We start from the raw sequence: 19,298 nt of genomic DNA, 5'->3' as shown, positions 1-19,298 counted from the left end.
ACTCAACCTAAGGATTTTATATTGTTTTCATTCCTCATGTCACGGTAAGTCTGGAAACAAGTGACCCAGGGCTAGCACACAGACACCTAGATATTGGTTAGGCAACCAGTCATCCACCCCGTTGAAGGTTTGTAACACAGGGTTTAAGGTTGTGGGCTCTAAGTTAGATTGCTCAGGTTTAAATCTTGGGGTCAACACTTGCCAGCTGTGTTACCTTGAACAAGTTAATTAACTTCTCTGTGCCTCTGTGTAAAGTCATGATGATAATAAATGTTAGGAGGTGATTGTGAAGATAAAAGGAATGGTACACGTGAATTTGTATAGAATAATATCTATCACAGGATAAGAGCTCACTGATTGTTAGCTATTTTGAGGTGGATTTTTTTTTTTCCTGTAAAAAGGATAAAGTTTACTGGGTTGGGTTAGGAATGTAGCTCTGTTACAATTTTGGCCCATTATGCAGGGAGTTGTTTGTTTTCTTTCCCCGTGAAGTAGTTTTTCTCTGTGTTCTCTAAGCCCAAGACATCGTGTTAGCTTTCTTGCCATCTCTGGAAAGATCTCCATGTGTGATGCTGGGTCAGCTGGCTGTCTAAACTGCCCATCCTACAAAAGAGGCTGGCTCAGGGAGGCTCCTTTCTTACCGAGGGTGTGGGCTCAGTGAATGGCTGCCTCTCTCTGGTTTACCACAATGGCATTGGCAGATTTCTCTCCAGCTTGCAATGTCCAAATTATAAAACAACAAATTGCCATACAATGTAGTTTCCCACCAAAAGAGGACGGTATTTATTCTCATTTCTACTTTACATATCTGGTGTGGCCCTGTGGCACTCATTACTCTAAGAGGAAGTATACGCAGAATAAGTATTGGGTCCTTTAGGAGCAACAGACCCATTCTTGGCCCTTAAGGAAGACAACGTTTGCACATCTTTAGATTGGCATTAGGGAAACCAGCCCTGACTTCCAGTATACTAAGCCTTTCTTGACCCCCAAATATTGTGCTTGATGGGAAATGGGTCAGACCCAGAATGACTTCCTTAGTCTTTGAACTGAAAACCTGTAAATATTTTCTCAACAGGTTTTTACCAGAGACGAAGATCCTGAAACAAAAAGACAGAATAGTAATATGTTTTCTTTATTGTTTCTAGTCCTTGGAATTATTTCTTTTATTACATTCTTTCTTCAGGTAAGTGTCTGCATTTTCACTTTATTCATTTTGGGGAATGCGTTCTTGTTCAGCTGGGGAAATTTCTAAACACTTATGTAATTTGCTCTATTACTTGGACTACTAGCATCCAAGTTTCTTTGACATATTTAAAACAAAAATGTTTTGGGGCACCTGGGTGGCTCAGTCACAGGCCTCCAACTCTTGATTTTAGCTCAGGGTCGTGGGATCGAGCCCCAACTCGGGTTCTATGCTGGGCATGGAACCTACTTAATTGTTTCTCCCTTTCCCTCTGTCCCTTCCCCCCAACTCACATACTTTCTCTCTTTCTCTCTCTCCAACAAACAAATGAATAAATAAATAAAATTTTAAAAATAAAAATATTTTAAATCAAAGATGTTTTGCTTCCACTGGAGCACCTGCTTACCTTCTCCCCCTACCACCATCACCTCTCCCAAACGAAATATTAATGAAATCAGAGGGAAGAAGGTGTTTGATCTAATCTGATGATTAGACATGAAAACTGAGGACTCAAAAATGGAATTCAGGAGAAGCCTGGGCTTGAGTTTGGATATAAGTACTGCCAGTTAGTTTAAATCCTCAACATGTCTTGGTATATCCTGAAAACAACAAAAAGCAAGACACAGTAAGCAAGTCGCGCCGATCTAAAAAATGTTTGAAGAGTTTTTCATTCACCTTTTGGTAAAGGAGAAGGAACATTTTTAATGATGGAAGAATGCCGGCCCTAAACAGAAACTGTAGACACTTTTGTAAAGAGTCAGATTTTACAGCTGCACATCACTGGGGTAAAACAATTGCAAAGAAATTCAGAGCTCTAAAAGTTGAGTGCGGTAAGGTGAAGTTTGAGTATGCTTTGCACCAGTTCCTAATTTTGTGGTTTCAGGCAAATAAATAATGTACACTAAGCCTCGATTTCCTCATCTGTAAAATAGGGATGTTAGTACCTTCCTCTTGATGATTAAAATGAATAATGTGACCAGTGTCACATGTTCTTTCCGTGTCTGGAGAGGAGCCTTGGAGCAGGCGGCCAGGCAGCTGTCTGGCAGAGCCCGGCAGAACCCTGGAGCCCCGCGGTGGAGCAGCAATGTTCGCGCATGCCCAGAGGCCTCTGGTGCTCTGGGCATGCACATCCCCATAGGCGAGGGAGCCATGGCCAGGGCTGAGGTCATTTTTCTTCCCAGAAGGACATTTGTAAGGACCATTCTCTTCCTAGCCCCAGCTGGAGCTTTGACTCGTGAAGAAAAGTGAAGACATCTCTTGGAAACGTGTTCATGTAAATGTAAATCTACTTGAAAGATCAAGACTTTAAAATCTTTTTCTCCTGACACAAAGCTTATAAAAGAAGAGCAAATGTCATAGACCCAGCTCTTTCCCAGAAGCCTTGAGGAGGGCCTAGCGGCTTTGAATACACAATGTTTCATAATCAGAAAGGCTAGTTTGCATATCATAAGGAGGTTCTTATATGCAAGGAACTCCTGGATTCCCTCATGGAGGTGCCATTGCAACCGTGATTGATGCTACTGTTGGTGTATCTGTGATTATAGCTGGAGGAATCATTAAGACTTCCGGTCTCAACATCAGTTTTGTTTTGTTTTGTTTTGTTTTTAAAGATTTTACCTATTTATTTGACAGAGATCACAAGTAGGCAGAAAGGCAGGCAGAGAGAGAGGAGGAAGCAGGCTCCCTGCCGAGCAGAAAGCCCCATGGATCCCAGGATCCCAGGGTCCTGGGATCATGACCCGAGCTGAAGGCAGAGGCTTTATCCCACTGAGCCACTGATGCGCCCCTCAACATCAGTTTTAAAACACCTTTCCCCCTTTGTTTTGTTGTGATAAATAGCCAAGTGGATAAAGTTGAAGGAAGGAAATTGTTTCCTGTAATGTTTGAAACATGGATGAGAGGACTCTATCCTCAGAGGCAAGAAGCTTATTTGTAAAGCTGGATCCTGAAAAAAGTTTGACCTCGAAGAGCTTCTGGTCCATCCTACACCAATCTGTTAGGCTCTCTTTCCTCCAGAAGAAGCTGTTTTCCCCAGGCAAGCTCTACTTACCTGCTATTGAGTCCCCCAGAGGGTAAAGCCTGCTAACAACAACCTTCCTGAACTCATCTTCCAAATACAACTCCAGAAGCCAATTCCACCTTCTAAACTTTTTAACACAGAAGCACTCCCTGGGAGAGTGCCAGCAGATCTTTGTGTCTTTTTAGGACAAGTGTCTGGTTCATGGGTTTGAATGGGCTCCTTAACGTTGCACAAGCATGATGTCTGCCCCATTGCAGACTGGGGACACAATGCCTATTGAAAGGTTTTGTTTTGTTTTAAGATTTTATTTATTCATTTGAGAGGTAATGAGAGAGAGAGCACGAGAGGAGGGAGGGTCAGAGGGAGAAGAAGACTCCCTACCAAACAGGGAGCACAATGCAGGACTGGATCCCGGAATCCATGATCATGACCAGAGCTGAAGGCAGTTGTTTAACCAACTGAGCCACCCAAGTTCCCGCATATTAGAAGTTTTACCAAAAACTTAGATATGCCAGAAAAGTCGAAGGAAGGAATAAATGTGTGTGTGTATTACAAATTAAAAAGCTAGCTTTATTGTATCCAAACAAATCTTTTTGACTACAGTAGGAAATACAACTAGTTCCTAGAGGAATGGATACCTCATATCTGGATTCTAGGAATTAAACAACTGCACCATTAAAAAGAAGAAGAAAAAGAAGGAAAAGAAAGAAGAAGAAAGAAAAAGAAGAAAAGGGAATCATGTAACCATGTTCCCAGGCCTGTGGGAGGCAGCAGCAAACACTCAGTTACTTATTGAAGGAATAGATATTAGCCATGTGTAATTTTTTAAGATAAAATTCTGAATAGGTCTCTATATTTAATGTGTTATAGGTATGTATTAATTTTTTATATAGACACAAAGGGTTGTTTTTTTTTTTTTTTCCATTATAAGAAGTACAAAAGAAAAATGACTGAATGAACTCTTTCTTTACTAAGCATTTAAAATCTCATTGGGTAATTTGGCCTAAGCATAACAGAATGCTTTAACCAAATGGAAGATTGCTGTAGCAACTCTTAATGCCATAGAACGTAAAGATTCGTCCGTGTGAAGTTGGTTGAGGGATTTTGAGGGCGGGAGGCTTTGAGCTGCTCCCTTCAACTCTGAAGGTTTCAACTAGGAAAGCAAAGGCAGGGAAAGGCAGTCCCCTTTGTAACGTGATGATGCTTGGGCAGTCAGGAGTCTGACCTGCTGGCAAAACTGCGTGGAAACAGGCTCTAATATAGGACCTCAGAACTACAGAGATGGCACAGTGGCCAACAACATTAGAGTCCCTACCCCTGATTTGGAAACAAAAGGAGGGAGTTCTGTGGGTAATAAGATTTTAGGCTCTGGTTCCCGTTCTAGTTAGGATTCTCATAACCCCAGATTCACAGTCCACCTCTGCCACCTTACATTTGGGTCCTTTGGCAACTAAACCTGTTTCTTTTGTAAAGTAGTGATTTTACAGTTGTCCTAAAGGTGACATTCTTCCATCACCAAAAGGGTTGTCCTATGTATACATACAGGTATTTTATATAAACTTACAGTGTCAGGCTAAGCACTGAACAACTAGGTCTTGACAAAAATAGGGGTAATATTCCTGTAGTGAGCAAGATAATTCACATTTCATTCAGTCTAGTAAGAGAAACCTCAATCTGGCCATTTCTAAATCAATTAAACTGTTTTAGTAATTTCAGGCTTTAATTCAATGAATCTAGCATTTCTCCCTTTCCTCCTTCTCCTGGGTCAGTGTCTCTGTTAGCAGAGCGGTGCAGGGGGATGGTCTGTGGGCATCATGTGCCTGCCTGCTTCATGCTGGCAACTGGTATGGCCTGCGGCCTTCAGTTATATGGTCCTACCAGGGTGTCCCCCTTTACCGAACCACTCTGAAGAATTAGCTCTTTCTTCACTTACGCTCTTTGCCTCTGTTTCTTCCCTCTCTCAGTAATGCTCACGCACCAGCTGTGGCCACAGAAGAGCTATAAGTCCTTTTCCACCTCTCTGATTCTGTAGGAAATTGGGTTGTTATTAGGGCCTCTCCTCTTCTGATGCGCCATGGGCCATGTCCACTCTGCTTCCCCCGTGCCGTTGTGTGGCGGCCCTTATCTATAGACTCTCACTTCCCCGAGCTCCAGAAGGACAGGGAGCACTGCTTCTTCCTGGTCCTTATCCCCACATGCACTGGATGAGGGTTCTGTTGCCCTTCCTCCCCAGATGTGGCCAGGCATGGCAGCACACTCACATGGGACTCTCTATTTCCCAGAGGAAGGTTAGATTCTTGGGGGAAGGAGAGGGCCAGGGCAGAAAAGTCTCTCTTGGTCAGCCTTCTTGCCCAGCTTGTTTTGCTCCAAGACTTTAGCTTTTTTCTTTTCTTTTCTTTTCTTTTTTTTTAACTTGGAAACTAGGAATTTGCTATCTTTATTCCCTGCTTCCTTGATGGCTGGGGTGGCTGAATATTTCTGTTTTCCCAGACGACACCTCAGGTCCTGGTGTATCTCTTAACAGCATCCTTTTGCCATTTTCAGTGTGTCCTGGTTTGGATGACACATAATACAGCCGTCCTCCTTCCAGTTCTTCTGCCTTAGAAACAACTTGAGCTTCCTGGGTGACAGACCCCGGCTCTCCGGGAGAAATAACAGGGATAGGAGTCGGGACAAAGAAACATACTTCCTAATAAATCCCTCATCGTCCTGCCAGTAATGGGGGAGTCGTGATTTCAAACCTGGGCTCTCCTGGCCCCACCCACCAGTGTGGCTCTGTACCATGGAACACAGTGACCGAAACATAGCCAAGCCTGACATCGGGCTTTCTGACCTGGTCTCGTTTCCTCTCAGCAGTGACATCTGGGCTCCTGCCCTCTGTGTCATTGGTGTCAGGATCTCTAATAGGTCTCCTTTCTTGTGGCGTGTTCTCATTCACAGGGCTTCACGTTCGGCAAAGCCGGGGAGATCCTCACCAAGCGGCTCCGGTACCTGGTTTTCAGATCGATGCTGAGACAGGTATGTCTGCTGAGGACTGAGCCTGGGCTGGGCGGACCTCCCTGCTTGTACATGTGGCCTCATGGAGCGGGAGTGCAGTCAGGTTACTCAGAGCGAGCTCCTGTGGTGGCCTTCCCTTCGACTCCCCTCAGAGATGCCGCTGGACCACCCCCCAGGTCTGGCTCAGAGGCTCTGCTGTCTCTCTGCTGTGGGCGGGACAAGGAATGGGATGGCCACAGACGGTCCCCAGAGCAGGTTCACCACCAGCCTTTCTCAGGGCAACTGGAGGCAGAGTAGGCAGTCCCCCTCATCCCTTTTCTCTCTTTCTTTCCTTCTTTCCCCTGGGAAACTCAAGACATTCATGTTTCTACCCACTAAGGAATGTCACCTGAACCCTGTCTTTCCACAAAGCAAAATGTATCCCCTCTCCCCAGTTTCTTTGCTGGGGTTAGTTGGATACAGTAATTGACACTGTAGTTTAACAAGCTGGTAACAGCTTGATGGAATGCCTCTTACATTTCAGATCTTCAACACCCCAGCAACAGGCAGAGGCGAATGTTTTCCTAGGGAAAGGGGGAGGGGGCTTCTGCGAATGTCACCCGAAACAGCCCAGTTCAAAGAGAAAGTTTCTCTAACAATCCTGAAAATTTTGCCTGTGACTTTATAACTCTCCATTTTAAAGTCACTGATCCCTTGCCAGTGAATAAAATGAGGTGCTGGAAGGATGCCCTGGACATGCCAGGGGTGCTGGAACCCTGGCTGAGAGGCACAGGTTGCCACGTTAGGGTGTCTCAATGACATAGACCTTTTCCTGGCTGTCTTTGCTTCCTCCATCCTTTCCCACCCCTGCCACCATGACTTAAAAAGCATGTTTGTGGGGATTGCTTGCAGTGACTGACAGAGCCAGGACTGACTTGAATGAGTGACAGAACACTATTTGAGGGGGGCCCTGTCCTAGGACACTGAGTCAAACCATAATTATAACTGAGATTCCATTGAGGATGTTGATCTTGGTCCAGAGCCAAATGCCCCATTACCGTCCCAGCTTCCAGGCTGACTCCTGAGTCCATTATACTTCGGAAGCCGAGCTGATGGTTTGTGTAATGCCCTCTCTATAAATTATTAAGCCTCACAAATACATATGAAGACCTTCAGCTTCAGAGCCATAATACGAAGAATTGTCAGGCATTCATACCTCAACAGTCCCTGTCTTTAAGGAAGTTATATGCCACTGGAAGAGGCATTTTAACACAGCAATTTTAAAAAAGCAAAGTGATGCATGCTGTAATAACTTGTAACACTTTTTTGTTTCTTAAATATTTGGGGAAAATATGATAGATATTGCTTTAATTGCAAATCACCAGTATGGATAATAGGACCATAGTTATTTTTATTATGGATATAACTCATACTACAAATTCACAATCTTTTTAGTACTTATGTACTTAAAAAGATAAATGGACTAATGGCTAATAACACATGAAAAAATGCTACCCGTCACTTGGAATCAAGGAAGTACAAATCAAAACCTCAATGAGATAATACACCAGTCAGAATGGTTAAAATTAACAAGTCAGAAAACAACAGATGTTGGAGGTTGTGAAGAAAAGGGAACCTTCTTACACTGTTGGTGGGAATGCAAGTTGGTACATCCACTCTGGAAAACAACATGGAGCTTCCTCAAACAGTTAAAAATAGAGCTACCCTACAGAATTGCACCACTGGGTATTTACCCCAAAGATACAAATGTTATGATCCAAAGGGGCACATGCACCCCAATGTTCATAGCAGCAATGTGCACAATAGCCAAACTACAGAAAGAGCCCAGATGTCCATCAACATATGAATGGATAAAGAAGATGTGGTGTATATACATACACACACACACACACACACACACACACACACAAAATGGAATATTACTCAGCCCTCAAAAATTGAAATCTTGCCATTTGCAACGACATGGATGGAAGTAGGGGGTATTATGTTAAGTGAAATAAGTCGATCAGAGAAATCCAGTTATCATATTCACTTACTTGTGGAATTTAAGAAACAAAACCAGATCATAGTAGAAGGGAGGGGAAAATATGATGAAATCAGACAGGGAGACAAACCATAAAAGACTCTTAATCATATGAAACAAAGTGAGGGTTGGTGAGAATGGGGTTGGGGGATAAGGTAACTGGGTGATATTAAGGGAGGCATGTGATATAATGAGCACTGGGTATTGTAGAAGACTGATGAATCACTGTTCTCTACCTCTGAAACTAATAATGTGCTATGTGTTCATTAATTGAATTTAAATAAAAGTAAATTTTAAAAATTAAAAGGTAAATGGCTTTATCAAAAAATCCTATTTTGTGTTAATCTTAAATTTCAATCTAAATTTCTTTTGTTGATTTCTTAAACCCAATTTATTTATTCTGCCCTGAACTCCAGTTATCTAAACTGCCTATTCAGCCTCTCTTTCTGGATGTCTAAGTAGCAGGCACTCAGAACATTATTTTGACAAATGAAATTACTTATGTGTTTGTCTATTAAGTCCCTTTCTTGTCTACTGAGTATCAAATCCTGAATGTGAAATGAAGGGGTATAAGGGAGAACCATCCTGATCTTATCCTTGCCCTTGGAGCTAAGGGTCTTATAAGTAGAGCTTTAAGATAATAGAATCTTTTTCTGTGCCACAGGATGTGAGCTGGTTTGATGACCCTAAAAACACCACTGGAGCATTGACAACTAGGCTTGCCAATGACGCTGCTCAAGTTAAAGGGGTATGTACCTTCTTTCTGCTGGTGTTAGTCTTAGTTGGCCATTTTGGATCTCCGCATGGAATTAATTTTCCCATTTTCGGTGTTCTCGTTATCATTAAAATGTTAGATAAATATTTAACACCATAAATCATTTGCCTCATAGCAAAAATGTTAACCACTTAAATAAACATTGTATACTGTATAGTGTATATATAATTTACAAGCTTTCTTTTGTTGTTTACTAGTTAGTCATATTATTTACAGGATTCACATGGAAGGATAATTATTTAGAAAAGGAAGTATTTATCAGCATATCATGCAAGATCAGTCTGTTTTGGTTTCAGTTAATCAACAGAGAACTAATTGCTACTGAAAAAAGAATGTAGGTTCTGTATACATGTTTAGGAGTACTGCAGTTTAGAAGAGAGGGGAGAAAAATCTAAAAACAGGTTGAGGGGCATTCAGGTGACTCAGTTGGTTAAGCATCAGACTCTTGATTTCAGTTCAGGGCATGCCATCAGGGTCTGAGATCAAGTCTCACATCGGGCTCCCCGCTAGGCCGGCCTGGGGTCTGCTTAAGATTCTCTCTCTCTCTCTCTCTCTCTCTAGACCTCCTTGCCTACCCTGCTCATGCATGTGCACTCTCTCTCTCTCAATAAAAAATAGTAATAATAATAAAAATAAAAACAGGTTGAAAGAAATGAGAAGCACATTAAAACATTAAAGCAGTGGTAGAAGGAACAACTTCATTTGGTTGTAAAGCTCAAATTATACTAGTACATGACTCTTTAACTGCTCAACTAGAAACTGTTGAACCAGGAGGTTTTTGATTTGTGCAGGAAGTGACAATTTCTTCTACACTATAACTACTGATAGCAAAAGTGCACAAGATGATATAGGATTTGAAAAAAAAAAAAAAGCATGTGATGTCTGCTGTGCCTTTCCCTCCCTTGAACCTTATTAATCTTTTAGTCTTTCTTTAAGGTAGCTCTTTATTAAAGTTTCTTCTATCAAATACAGGGGGCTTCCGTAAGAGTAAATTAGGTTATGAATGTGTAAGCGCACAGAGTTTTAAATTACAATGTAAATCTTGTGACTTTTTTTTTTTTAAGATTTTATTTATTTATTTGACAGAGAGAGAGAGAGATCACAAGCAGGCAGAGAGGCAGGCAGAGAGAGAGGGGGAAGCAGACTCCCCACTCAGCAGAGATCCCGATGCGGGGCTCGATCCCAGGACCCTGTGATCATGACCCCAACGGAAGGCAGAGGCTTAATCCACTGAGCCACCCAGGCACCCCTCTTGTGACTTTTTGAAATGCAGATTTCTTTGCTTAAAACACACAAATCAATGAACATGGAGGTTTAGATCAAGTTGTATAGAACCTATCAGTGCCACATGTGTACTACTTGAAATAACTTTGATCTTCATAAAGCAGACAACAACCTGGCCTTCTGGTGTCTACACAGCATGCCAGGATCATCATTAAAAATAACTATGAGAGTGGGACGCCTGGGTGGCTCAGTTGGTTAAGCAGCTGCCTTCGGCTCAGGTCATGATCCCAGCGTCCTGGGATCGAGTCCCACATCGGGCTCCTTGCTCCGCAGGGAGCCTGCTTCTCCCTCTGACTCTGCCTTCCACTCTGTCTGCCTGTGCTCGATCTCGCTCGCTTTCTCTCTGACAAATAAATAAATAAAATCTTTAAAAAAATAAATAAATAAATAAATAAATAAATAAAAAAAAATAACTATGAGAAAAAAATAACGGCAGGATGTATAGGTAAGGGCTTTCAGGCCTCAGAGATTTGGTGGTATATGCAAGAGGCCTGAATGAGGGAAATGTACTAGCCCTGTAGATAAATAAGAGAGGGATGTTCTAAACAGAAGAATCAGAAGTGCTAAGGCCCTGAGGCTGGAGCATTTCCATAACTGTTCTAAAAAGAGTAAAGAGAGTTGTATGGCTGCAGTAAAGTGAGTGAAAGGAAGAGGCATAGGAATTGAGATCTGCATTATATCTGGAAATAGATGGGAAATCATTGTAGGGTTTTGGACATAGAAGTGATGGGATCCGAAAGTTTGTTTGTTTGTTTTTAAAATCTTGTTTATTTATGACAGAGAGAGCACAAGCAGGGGGTATGGCAGGCAGAGGGAGAAGGAAAAGCAGGCTCCCTGCTGAGAGGGGGTAGCCTGACCAGGGGCTCAATCCCAGGTCCCCAGGATCATGACCACAGCTGAAGGCAGTCGTTTAACCAACTGAGCCACCCAGGCGCCCCTTGGGATCTGAAAGTTTTAAAGGCTGCTGTATGACTAGGCTGAAGGGGGCAAGGGTGGAGGCAGGGGATGGATTGCCATAAGTCAGGGGAGGGATGATAACATTTTAGACTGGAGTGGTCATCATGAAGGTGACAAAAAGTAATCAGATTCAGGACATAGTTTGAAGGTACAGCCAACAGAATTTATTGGTTATATGTAGGGTATAAGAGAATGGGAATATAGAATGTCTCCATAATTTTTGACCAGCATCACTTTAAAAAATGGAACTGTGGGGCACCTGGGTGGCTCTTTGGTTAAGTGGCTGCCTTCAGCTCAGTTCATGATCCCAAGGTTCTGGGATCGGGCCCCACGTCAGGCTCCCTGCTCAGCAGAGAGCCTGCTTCTCCCCACCTCTCTCTCTCTCTCCGCCTGTGGCTCTGCCTGTTTGTGCTCTCCCTATATTTCTCTGCCAAATAAATAAAAACCTTTACCAAAAAAATGGAGTTGCTTTTTAATGAAACTGGGAGCCTGTTGAAAGAACAGATTTGAGGGAGAGTTGAGAGTTCTTTTTGGAACATGGTACATTTGAGATGTCCAATGAGATGTCCAAGTGGAGATATCAAGAAGGCAGATTAGATGCACGGGTCTGGAGCTGAGCACAGAAGTCTGGTCTGGAAATAGACATTTGGAGATTTTTCAGTGCATTGATGGCTTGTAAACCAGGGGGCTGGGTTAATAGACAAGGAAGCATACACAGCTAGAGAGCATGGAAAGTGCTGGGCCATGAGGTCTGGGCTATGAGGACGTACCTGCAAAAAAGACTGGGAAGGAGCAGCCAGTGAGGGTCCTAGAGCAGTGTCCTAGAAACAACATGGAAAAAGTGTTTTCAGGAGGAGCATTCAAGGATGTCAGATACCGCTAATAAGCGGTATCACCTTGTGAGGTGATGGAACATCTTACCATGCTCCAGCCTCTAGAAGGTGCTGATGGGGGAAGAAAAAAAAAAAAAAGGTGCCATGGTTCTGACAAGAACTGTTTCAAGGTGTGGTGGGAGCAAAACCTGCTGGAAGGGTGATCAAGAAAAAGGAGAAAAGAGAACAAATACCATTAGATACATTGTTAAAGGACTTCTTGGGAAATGGAGAAGAGAAGTGGGTGTTAGGTAGAAGACATAAAGCATCAGTCTCTATTTTTTAAATTTAACTTGGCAGGAGAATCAGTCAGTGAGCTTGGGGTCAATCCATTTTTCTCCCTCCCTTCAAGAGTGAGTCTTTGGCGATCAGGCTCCGTGCGGACACAGTGTGTCCTCAAATTTCTGAAATCCAAGTTTCCCTAGTTAAACTTTGCTGCCCTCCCTTTAGCATGCCTTTCACAGAGATCTTGTTGAATGTGCTCATGTGCCCACAGGGACACGCACGTCCCACACCTTGTTTGGTGTGGAGGACACAGCCTAGAGGAAATACTGACTCAGTCCCAGTGGCAGAACCCTGAGCAGGCACAGTGTGGGCATTGTGTGCTGGCTGTCCTTCTTCCCTTCTCTGAAATTCCTCTGGGTTTATGGCCTGTCCTAAGCCGTGGCCCTTTCTTGTATGTTTAAGACTGGTGGCCAGGCCTGTCCCTTTCCTGTCGTTTGTGAGCTCCTCAGCCCCTAGAGATCTGGGAGCCCCAGATTGCCTGCTGGTGTTGACCTGCTGCTTTTCATTGGTATCTTCGAACTCACACTCTAATGGCCCCACTAGCCTGCACACCCCCGTGTGAGCCACCGGTTCAGAAGTGTTCTCCAGAACTTCGATCAGTAGCTAAGGACCAGAGAAGAGGAAGCGAGTAGGTCTGTGAGTGCTGTCAGAGGCAGAAAAGTCTGACGTAGCCGTTACCACAGGTTGGTGGAGACAGGACAGTTGTATCCACTTAATGCTACCAGCTGACCTGTTCATGTTGGGGCAGATGTGTGTAGGTGTGTAAATATACATACACACAGCTATATGCATACATATACATATATTCACTTAAATTTACCTGTGTGTGTGTGTGTCTGTGTCTGTGTGTTTGTATCTCTACTCCACAGTGGGAAGTGGTGAAATTAATTTTTTATATCCAAAAATATCCAAGGGAAGCAATACTGTCAAAAATCATTCTACCCAAGCCAGGGCTAACTCAAGTTTGTGCGTATATAGTTACTGATAGTGTTTATCTAGGTTAAATGTTCTTCATATTTAACTTGACCATCAAGGAAACATTTTCTTGGATGTATTTCTGAGTCAGAAGCATGTTCTGCTAGGAAAGAAATCAGGAGGAAATAATCTAAGCATTTTGCATATGAAATAGTGAGCTTTAAAGTTTTATTTTGGTTTTAGGACTAGATTTCTGCAGGGGAATAAAAGCAAATGAGAGCCACGTACAGATCAAAAGCCACTATATATTTAAGGTTTTTTTTATATCCCCAGGAGAAGGTGGTTGAGGGGAAGATGGAGTTATAAATGTTTCTAATTTCAGAAAGAGGCTCAGGAAATGGGCTCCCCCCCCCCCAGTAAGCATAAGTGCTTTAAATTAGATTTCAAGCAATATGGTCATGTTTGGAGGAGGAAATAAATATCAGGGCAGGGAGTAACAAGGAAGAATGGGCAGGAAAATGAGAAGAGGAAGTGAGATTGAATTACTTGAAAGTACAGTGGGTGGAGAGGTAATGAGGGGTCTTGATGGGTTTCAAGTGTTGAGCTGCTTTTGTCTCCCCCTGTTTCAAGCTTGGGCTATGGTTTTTGGGAGTGTTCTCTTCTCTCAGTTCTACTTTTTGAAATGAAAATTACCAGGCTACTACTAATCTATGCTATCCCATTCATTGTGATCCTCAGAACTCTAGAGTTCTGCTCTGTGTGATGACTAGAGGTGGAACAGTGTTAGTATTTAGCATAAGGAACAGTAACCAGCGCCATGACTTCAAGTGCTAACTCAAGTCAAACGGAGGAGTATAATCTCCCCACACCCCAAAGCCTGAGGTTCTTGATCTTTTCTTCACCTTTCATGTACATGAGAGGAGAATTTGTCCTCTCTGATCCATTTTCATGACCTTGACTGCCATCCAGACCTGAACATTCCTATGTCTGGAAGGTTGTTGTGCTAGAATCGTTCACTTGCTGTGAGCTTTGTGGATGTTCTGAGCACTTCTCTCAGTCAGTAGCTGTGGGAAGTGAGTTCTGGGTAGGATGCGTAGATTCTGAGAGCAGGAGCAGTTTACATTGTCCCCATGCCATGGACTCTGTCCGGTTTGTAACCTTTGACTTTTAGGTTGGAAACGTACAAATGCAGAGACCTGGCTCTGAAATCCACTTCATTTTTTGACAAACCAAATTTGGTTAAGCATCCCTTTGATAGAAACTCAGCGGCTGCATCAAACAGAAAGAAATGTTCCATTATTCATGCTGTCTGGCGCAATTCCTGGTACAGAATTTAATGTACAGAGACTCCTAGTAGTTATAATACCCTTGCCCCCTAATTCCTGGTCTGGTATTTATATCATGTAGGTGTTGAATGATTTTAGAGGGTTGATACTGGAATGATGGAGAAGGGGATACACAGAGGAAGATGTGACCGGTCTGGACTCTACTGCATTGGAATCTACACCTGAGTCTGGCCCTGGTCAGGCAGAGGAAACTTTGGGAGTAGAAAAAACCTGGGCCATTCCCAAATCTGGGCATCAGAGCCGGACTTTGGAAGGGATTGAGGGCTTAGGTGTTTCTAAGGTAGAGAAGTACGGTATGGAGTAGTGGACTGAATTGACTTTATAGTTTGACTTCTGGCTTTAGAGCTGGAAGTCATTGCATGCTACTGAAAGTTATGCTCCAGGCCCCCTCTGGCATTCACACTAAAGTCTCTAATGCTTGCTTAATACCCTAAGTTAAATTCCATAACTTTCAGCTCTGTGTAGTTTTTCCAAATCAACTGCAGGTTAAATTAAACCCAATAGGCATCTCAAATAGACCCATATATATTTGGATTCCTTAATGACATATATTAGACTTAACTTATGAGTAGCTATGCATCTAACATTGGAAATCTCCACCATTTCCAGTGTAACTATCAGATTATTTATCTTGTTTATTTATTTTTTAAAAGATTGTGTTCATTTATTCAACAGAGAAAGAGAGAGCAAGGGAGGGAACACAAGAAGCGGGGGTGAGAGAGGGAGAAGCAGCTTCCTGCTGAGCAGGGAGCCCAGCACAGGGCTCCATCCTCGGACCCTGAGATCATGAGCTGAGCCAAAGGCAGGTGCTTAACGACTGAGCCACCCAGGAGCCCCTTTTATCTTGTTTATTTGAAGAGCTTGCTTTAGTGATCATGGTTTCATTGATTAATGAAAATTTTCTTGGTATTAAAAGTTAGAAGAGAGGGGTGACTGGGTGGCTCATTTGGTTAAACGTCCAACTCTTGAACCCAGTCCAGGTCTTGATCTCAGGGTCATGAGTTCAAGCCCCGTACTGGTGTGGAGCCTACTTAAAAAAAATTGGAAGAGGGGCGCCTGGGTGGCTCAGTGGTTTAAGCCTCTGCCTTCGGCTCGGGTCATGATCTCAGGGCCCTGGGATCGAGCCCCGCATCGGCCTTTCTGCTCAGCAGGGAGCCTGCTTCCCCCTCTCTCTCTGCCTGCCTCTCTGCCTACTTGTGATCTCTCTCTGTCTATCAAATAAATAAATAAAACTCTTTAAAAAAAATTGGAAGAGATAGAAATATGTAACTTAGCTCTGAATTATTGATCTTCTTTCAGTATTTACTCTGATGTCATCATGGAAATTTTCATTTTAGAAACCAGATAAATTTACGAGTAAAACTTTCCCTTTTGTTTTGTAAGTGAGAAGATAATTAATAGAATTTCATGAAGCTGAAGTCATAATCCTGAGGAAAATATAGGCATGGGTTTTAAAGAGAATATGAAAGCATTTCTGTAATTCGTTTTGTGTTTTTATTTTGTAGGCTATAGGTTCCAGGCTCGCTGTAATTACCCAGAATATAGCAAATCTTGGGACAGGCATTATTATATCCTTAATCTATGGCTGGCAGTTAACACTTTTACTCTTAGCCATCGTACCCATTATTGCAATAGCGGGAGTTGTTGAAATGAAAATGTTGTCTGGACAAGCACTGAAAGATAAGAAAGAGCTGGAAGGTGCTGGGAAGGTGAGTCAACCTAAATATAAATGCTGATCTGAAAGAGTGAAATATTCTAATCAGGGTCGTTCTATTACTCAGGGCTATTCACTATGCTCAGAGAATGTTTTTATACCCAGTCCTTCAAGCAGTCTCACTTGACCGGAGGAAGATTGGAAACTGAAGAAAAGAAGCCCAACGACGTCTGAGGCTCACAGCCTGACAACTGATTTTGTTAGGCTTTCATTGTTTCATACCGTTGTCCTCATGCTCTTCCTCTCTGCCCTCTCTCTGTGCCCCTTCCCTCTGTCCTTCTTTCCCTCGAGCAAGCTGAAATCCATTCCTTTATTGAGGAAAGCAGCCCCATTTTATTACATGTGATGGGGGGGGTGGTTAAAATTTGGAAAAGTCCTAAAGGTATTTATTCTGTCAGGCTTAAATTGTTAGCATTCTTTCCTTTTTATCATGCCTCCTGCTGGCATCTTATTTCTGTTTATCTTTACCCTACTACAGGTAGTGTGGCTCCTATTACTACTTTTTCTTCTCTTTCCTCTCCTTCTCTTCCTACATACTTGTTTACTTGTTGTTGTTTTGAAACAAATGCTTGTATGGCATTTACAGTGTTTCCTTGGCAATGCTTTACTCCTCATTGTGACCCTAAGAAGTTGGCTTTATTATTCATTAATTTTTCAGCTGAAGCTGAGGCACAGGTGGGTCGTGGCCCCAGTGCTTTAGAGCTGATAAGCCTCATAGCCAGGATCCAAAGTTGTGCCTCTGTGAAGAAGCAGAGAGGTCTTCTAATGGCCAAACAAATCTGATAGCACATGGTTTGTATCACTACAGAAATAGAAGTGGTCAGAGCATGACTGAGCCCCAAAACTGGGTAGGGATACATCTATTAGTAGACCCTCCAGGGTTCCTAAGAGTCAGGAATCCAGAAAGATCCAGTGGCTCTGGATTTCTAGGCCATGTATCTGAGGTACTTTGTTTCAGGACCAGGTACCACACCAGAGAATAATGAATGATGTAGTGGGTACTTCTTCATGGAAGTTTAATCACCACTGACACTTTGTCCTCTACCTCCCAGCCATCTCCTCAGACTTTTTATCTTTCCTTAGGATTCCTTCACAAATTCCATTGGACTAGTTTTAGTGTTTCCTAACTAGTGTCTATGGGAGAAAGGTCTCATGTGAGGCTCCCCTTCAGGCCATCGGAGACCCAGTCCCAAGCTTCAGCAGGACCAAGCTGACCCACTGGCATCTGGTTGTGGGCTGGCCCTTGTCACATTGACCCCTATCAGGAGACATGTTCTGTGAACAATCACCTCATTTAATACTCCACTGTCTTGTTTTTTTCTTTCTGTGGTATTGACTTTTCATGTGAGAGGATGGAAAAATCTAGGACAAAATGTATAGAAAGAAAATGTATTAGTGTTTAGGAATATCATCATTTCCTGAGGTGTTCAAAATGTCCCAGAAAGGAACCTTACATTGTTTAGAGGAAGAAGGTGATCAAGATTCTCAATTTTAAGGTAATTTGTTAGACATCACAGGTTAGCACTTCTAAAGTGGATCCCAGAATTCCTTGAGATCCCAAGGAAACTCAGATTTAAGACTCTTGGAGATCTGTCCCGGGGGCAAGGAAGGGGGGCAGGTAGACATGGATATGTGTGAATGTGGCAGATTCACTGAGCAGAGGTTGAGAAGTGAGATACATGCTCTGATTCAAGGGTGTTTCATGAGACTGGCAAGAACAGGTAGGGAAAGTGGTGATTCCAAGACCATCTGGTCTGTGTAGTTTTGAAAATCAACTCCCAAAGCTCCTCATTCCCAGGTTACCATTTACTGAATATTTAATATATGTCAGGCATCATGTGAGGAGCTCTGCGTGCATTTTCTCCTTTGATACTCAATCACTTTTTGGAATTCTTCTTATTAGTTGATAAAACCCAAGACCATCAGGGTTCATAGAAGTTGGGTAACTTCCCCAAATCACAAAGCAATAGTTCTAACTGATCTCCCTGCTCCCACTCCTTCCCTTCTTGTCCACCCACTTTCTACATTCTTCTCACAGAAGCCACCCTGATCTCTTACAAACACAAGAACACACTAACCAGTTACCAACTTAAAACCCTCTGGTGGATTCTGATCACACTGGGAAGAGATCAACTTTGTATCCTAGTTGATAAGACTCTGCATGATCTCTTCTCCCCGCCCCAACATCTTCTCTGAGTGAATCTTTCATGACTCTCTCCCATGCCCACCCCATTCTGGCCTCATGGCCTCATTACAAGCTGGCTCCCTCTGATCTTCCCTTGCCTGGTTCCTTTATATTATTCAGATCTCAGCATTATTACCTCTTTGGTGAGGTCTTTCCTGATTCCTGAATTCTCAGCACTTGTTGTTTGTCTGCTATTTCTTTGTTTATTGAATAGTGGACTGTCTATCCTACTAAGGCATAAGCTCCATGGGGACCAGCACTGGGTCTGTTGGTTTGCCCTTACAGAGACAGAGTAGGGCCAGGATTCTAGAGCAAGACCGTGTTGAGGGCAGCCTGATCATAACCTCTACCCTGCCTGAGCTCCATTGATTTCTGTCACATTATTATTAACTAGTGAACATCTTAATAAAATTGGTGCTTTTTCCTTTTCAGAAATAAAAACCATAATCAAACATCACAGGTTAGCAGGGAAGAAGAGGATCATGCAGAGGGGAGAAGAGATCATGCAGAGTCTTATCTTGTTTAAGGATAGGAAGAAAAGTATGAGGAGGGTTTTTTTTTCTTTCTAGGGAAAAAAAATTATACATACATATATATATTGCTTTCTTCAAAATTACTTTGTTCACGATGGCTATTGAAGGAAACTCAATGCTATTTACTCTTCTCATAATAGGGTTCTCTTTTCTTGGAGTTCCTGGGTGGCTCAGTCTGTAGCATCTGAGTCTTGGTTTCCACTCAAGTG

General features: G+C 42.7%; 1 protein-coding gene across 1 annotated transcript in view; it reads left to right on the top strand.

Annotated features, from left to right (window-relative positions):
• ABCB1 (ATP binding cassette subfamily B member 1) overlaps window positions 1–19,298 on the top strand; it is a 105,506-nt gene that overhangs the window by 65,737 nt on the left and 20,471 nt on the right. Inside the window, exons 18-21 of the mRNA XM_045089761.1 lie at window positions 1,076–1,183; window positions 6,144–6,221; window positions 8,888–8,971; window positions 16,163–16,366. Of these exons, the coding sequence (XP_044945696.1) occupies window positions 1,076–1,183; window positions 6,144–6,221; window positions 8,888–8,971; window positions 16,163–16,366 (474 nt within the window). The remainder of the gene's footprint in view (window positions 1–1,075; window positions 1,184–6,143; window positions 6,222–8,887; window positions 8,972–16,162; window positions 16,367–19,298) is intronic.

This window comes from Mustela putorius, unplaced genomic scaffold (assembly GCF_011764305.1).
Source record: "Mustela putorius furo isolate JIRA1106 unplaced genomic scaffold, ASM1176430v1.1 tig00003845_pilon_pilon_pilon, whole genome shotgun sequence".
Classification (NCBI taxonomy): Eukaryota; Metazoa; Chordata; class Mammalia; order Carnivora; family Mustelidae; genus Mustela; species Mustela putorius.
This window is presented reverse-complemented; position numbering and strand designations above follow the sequence as displayed.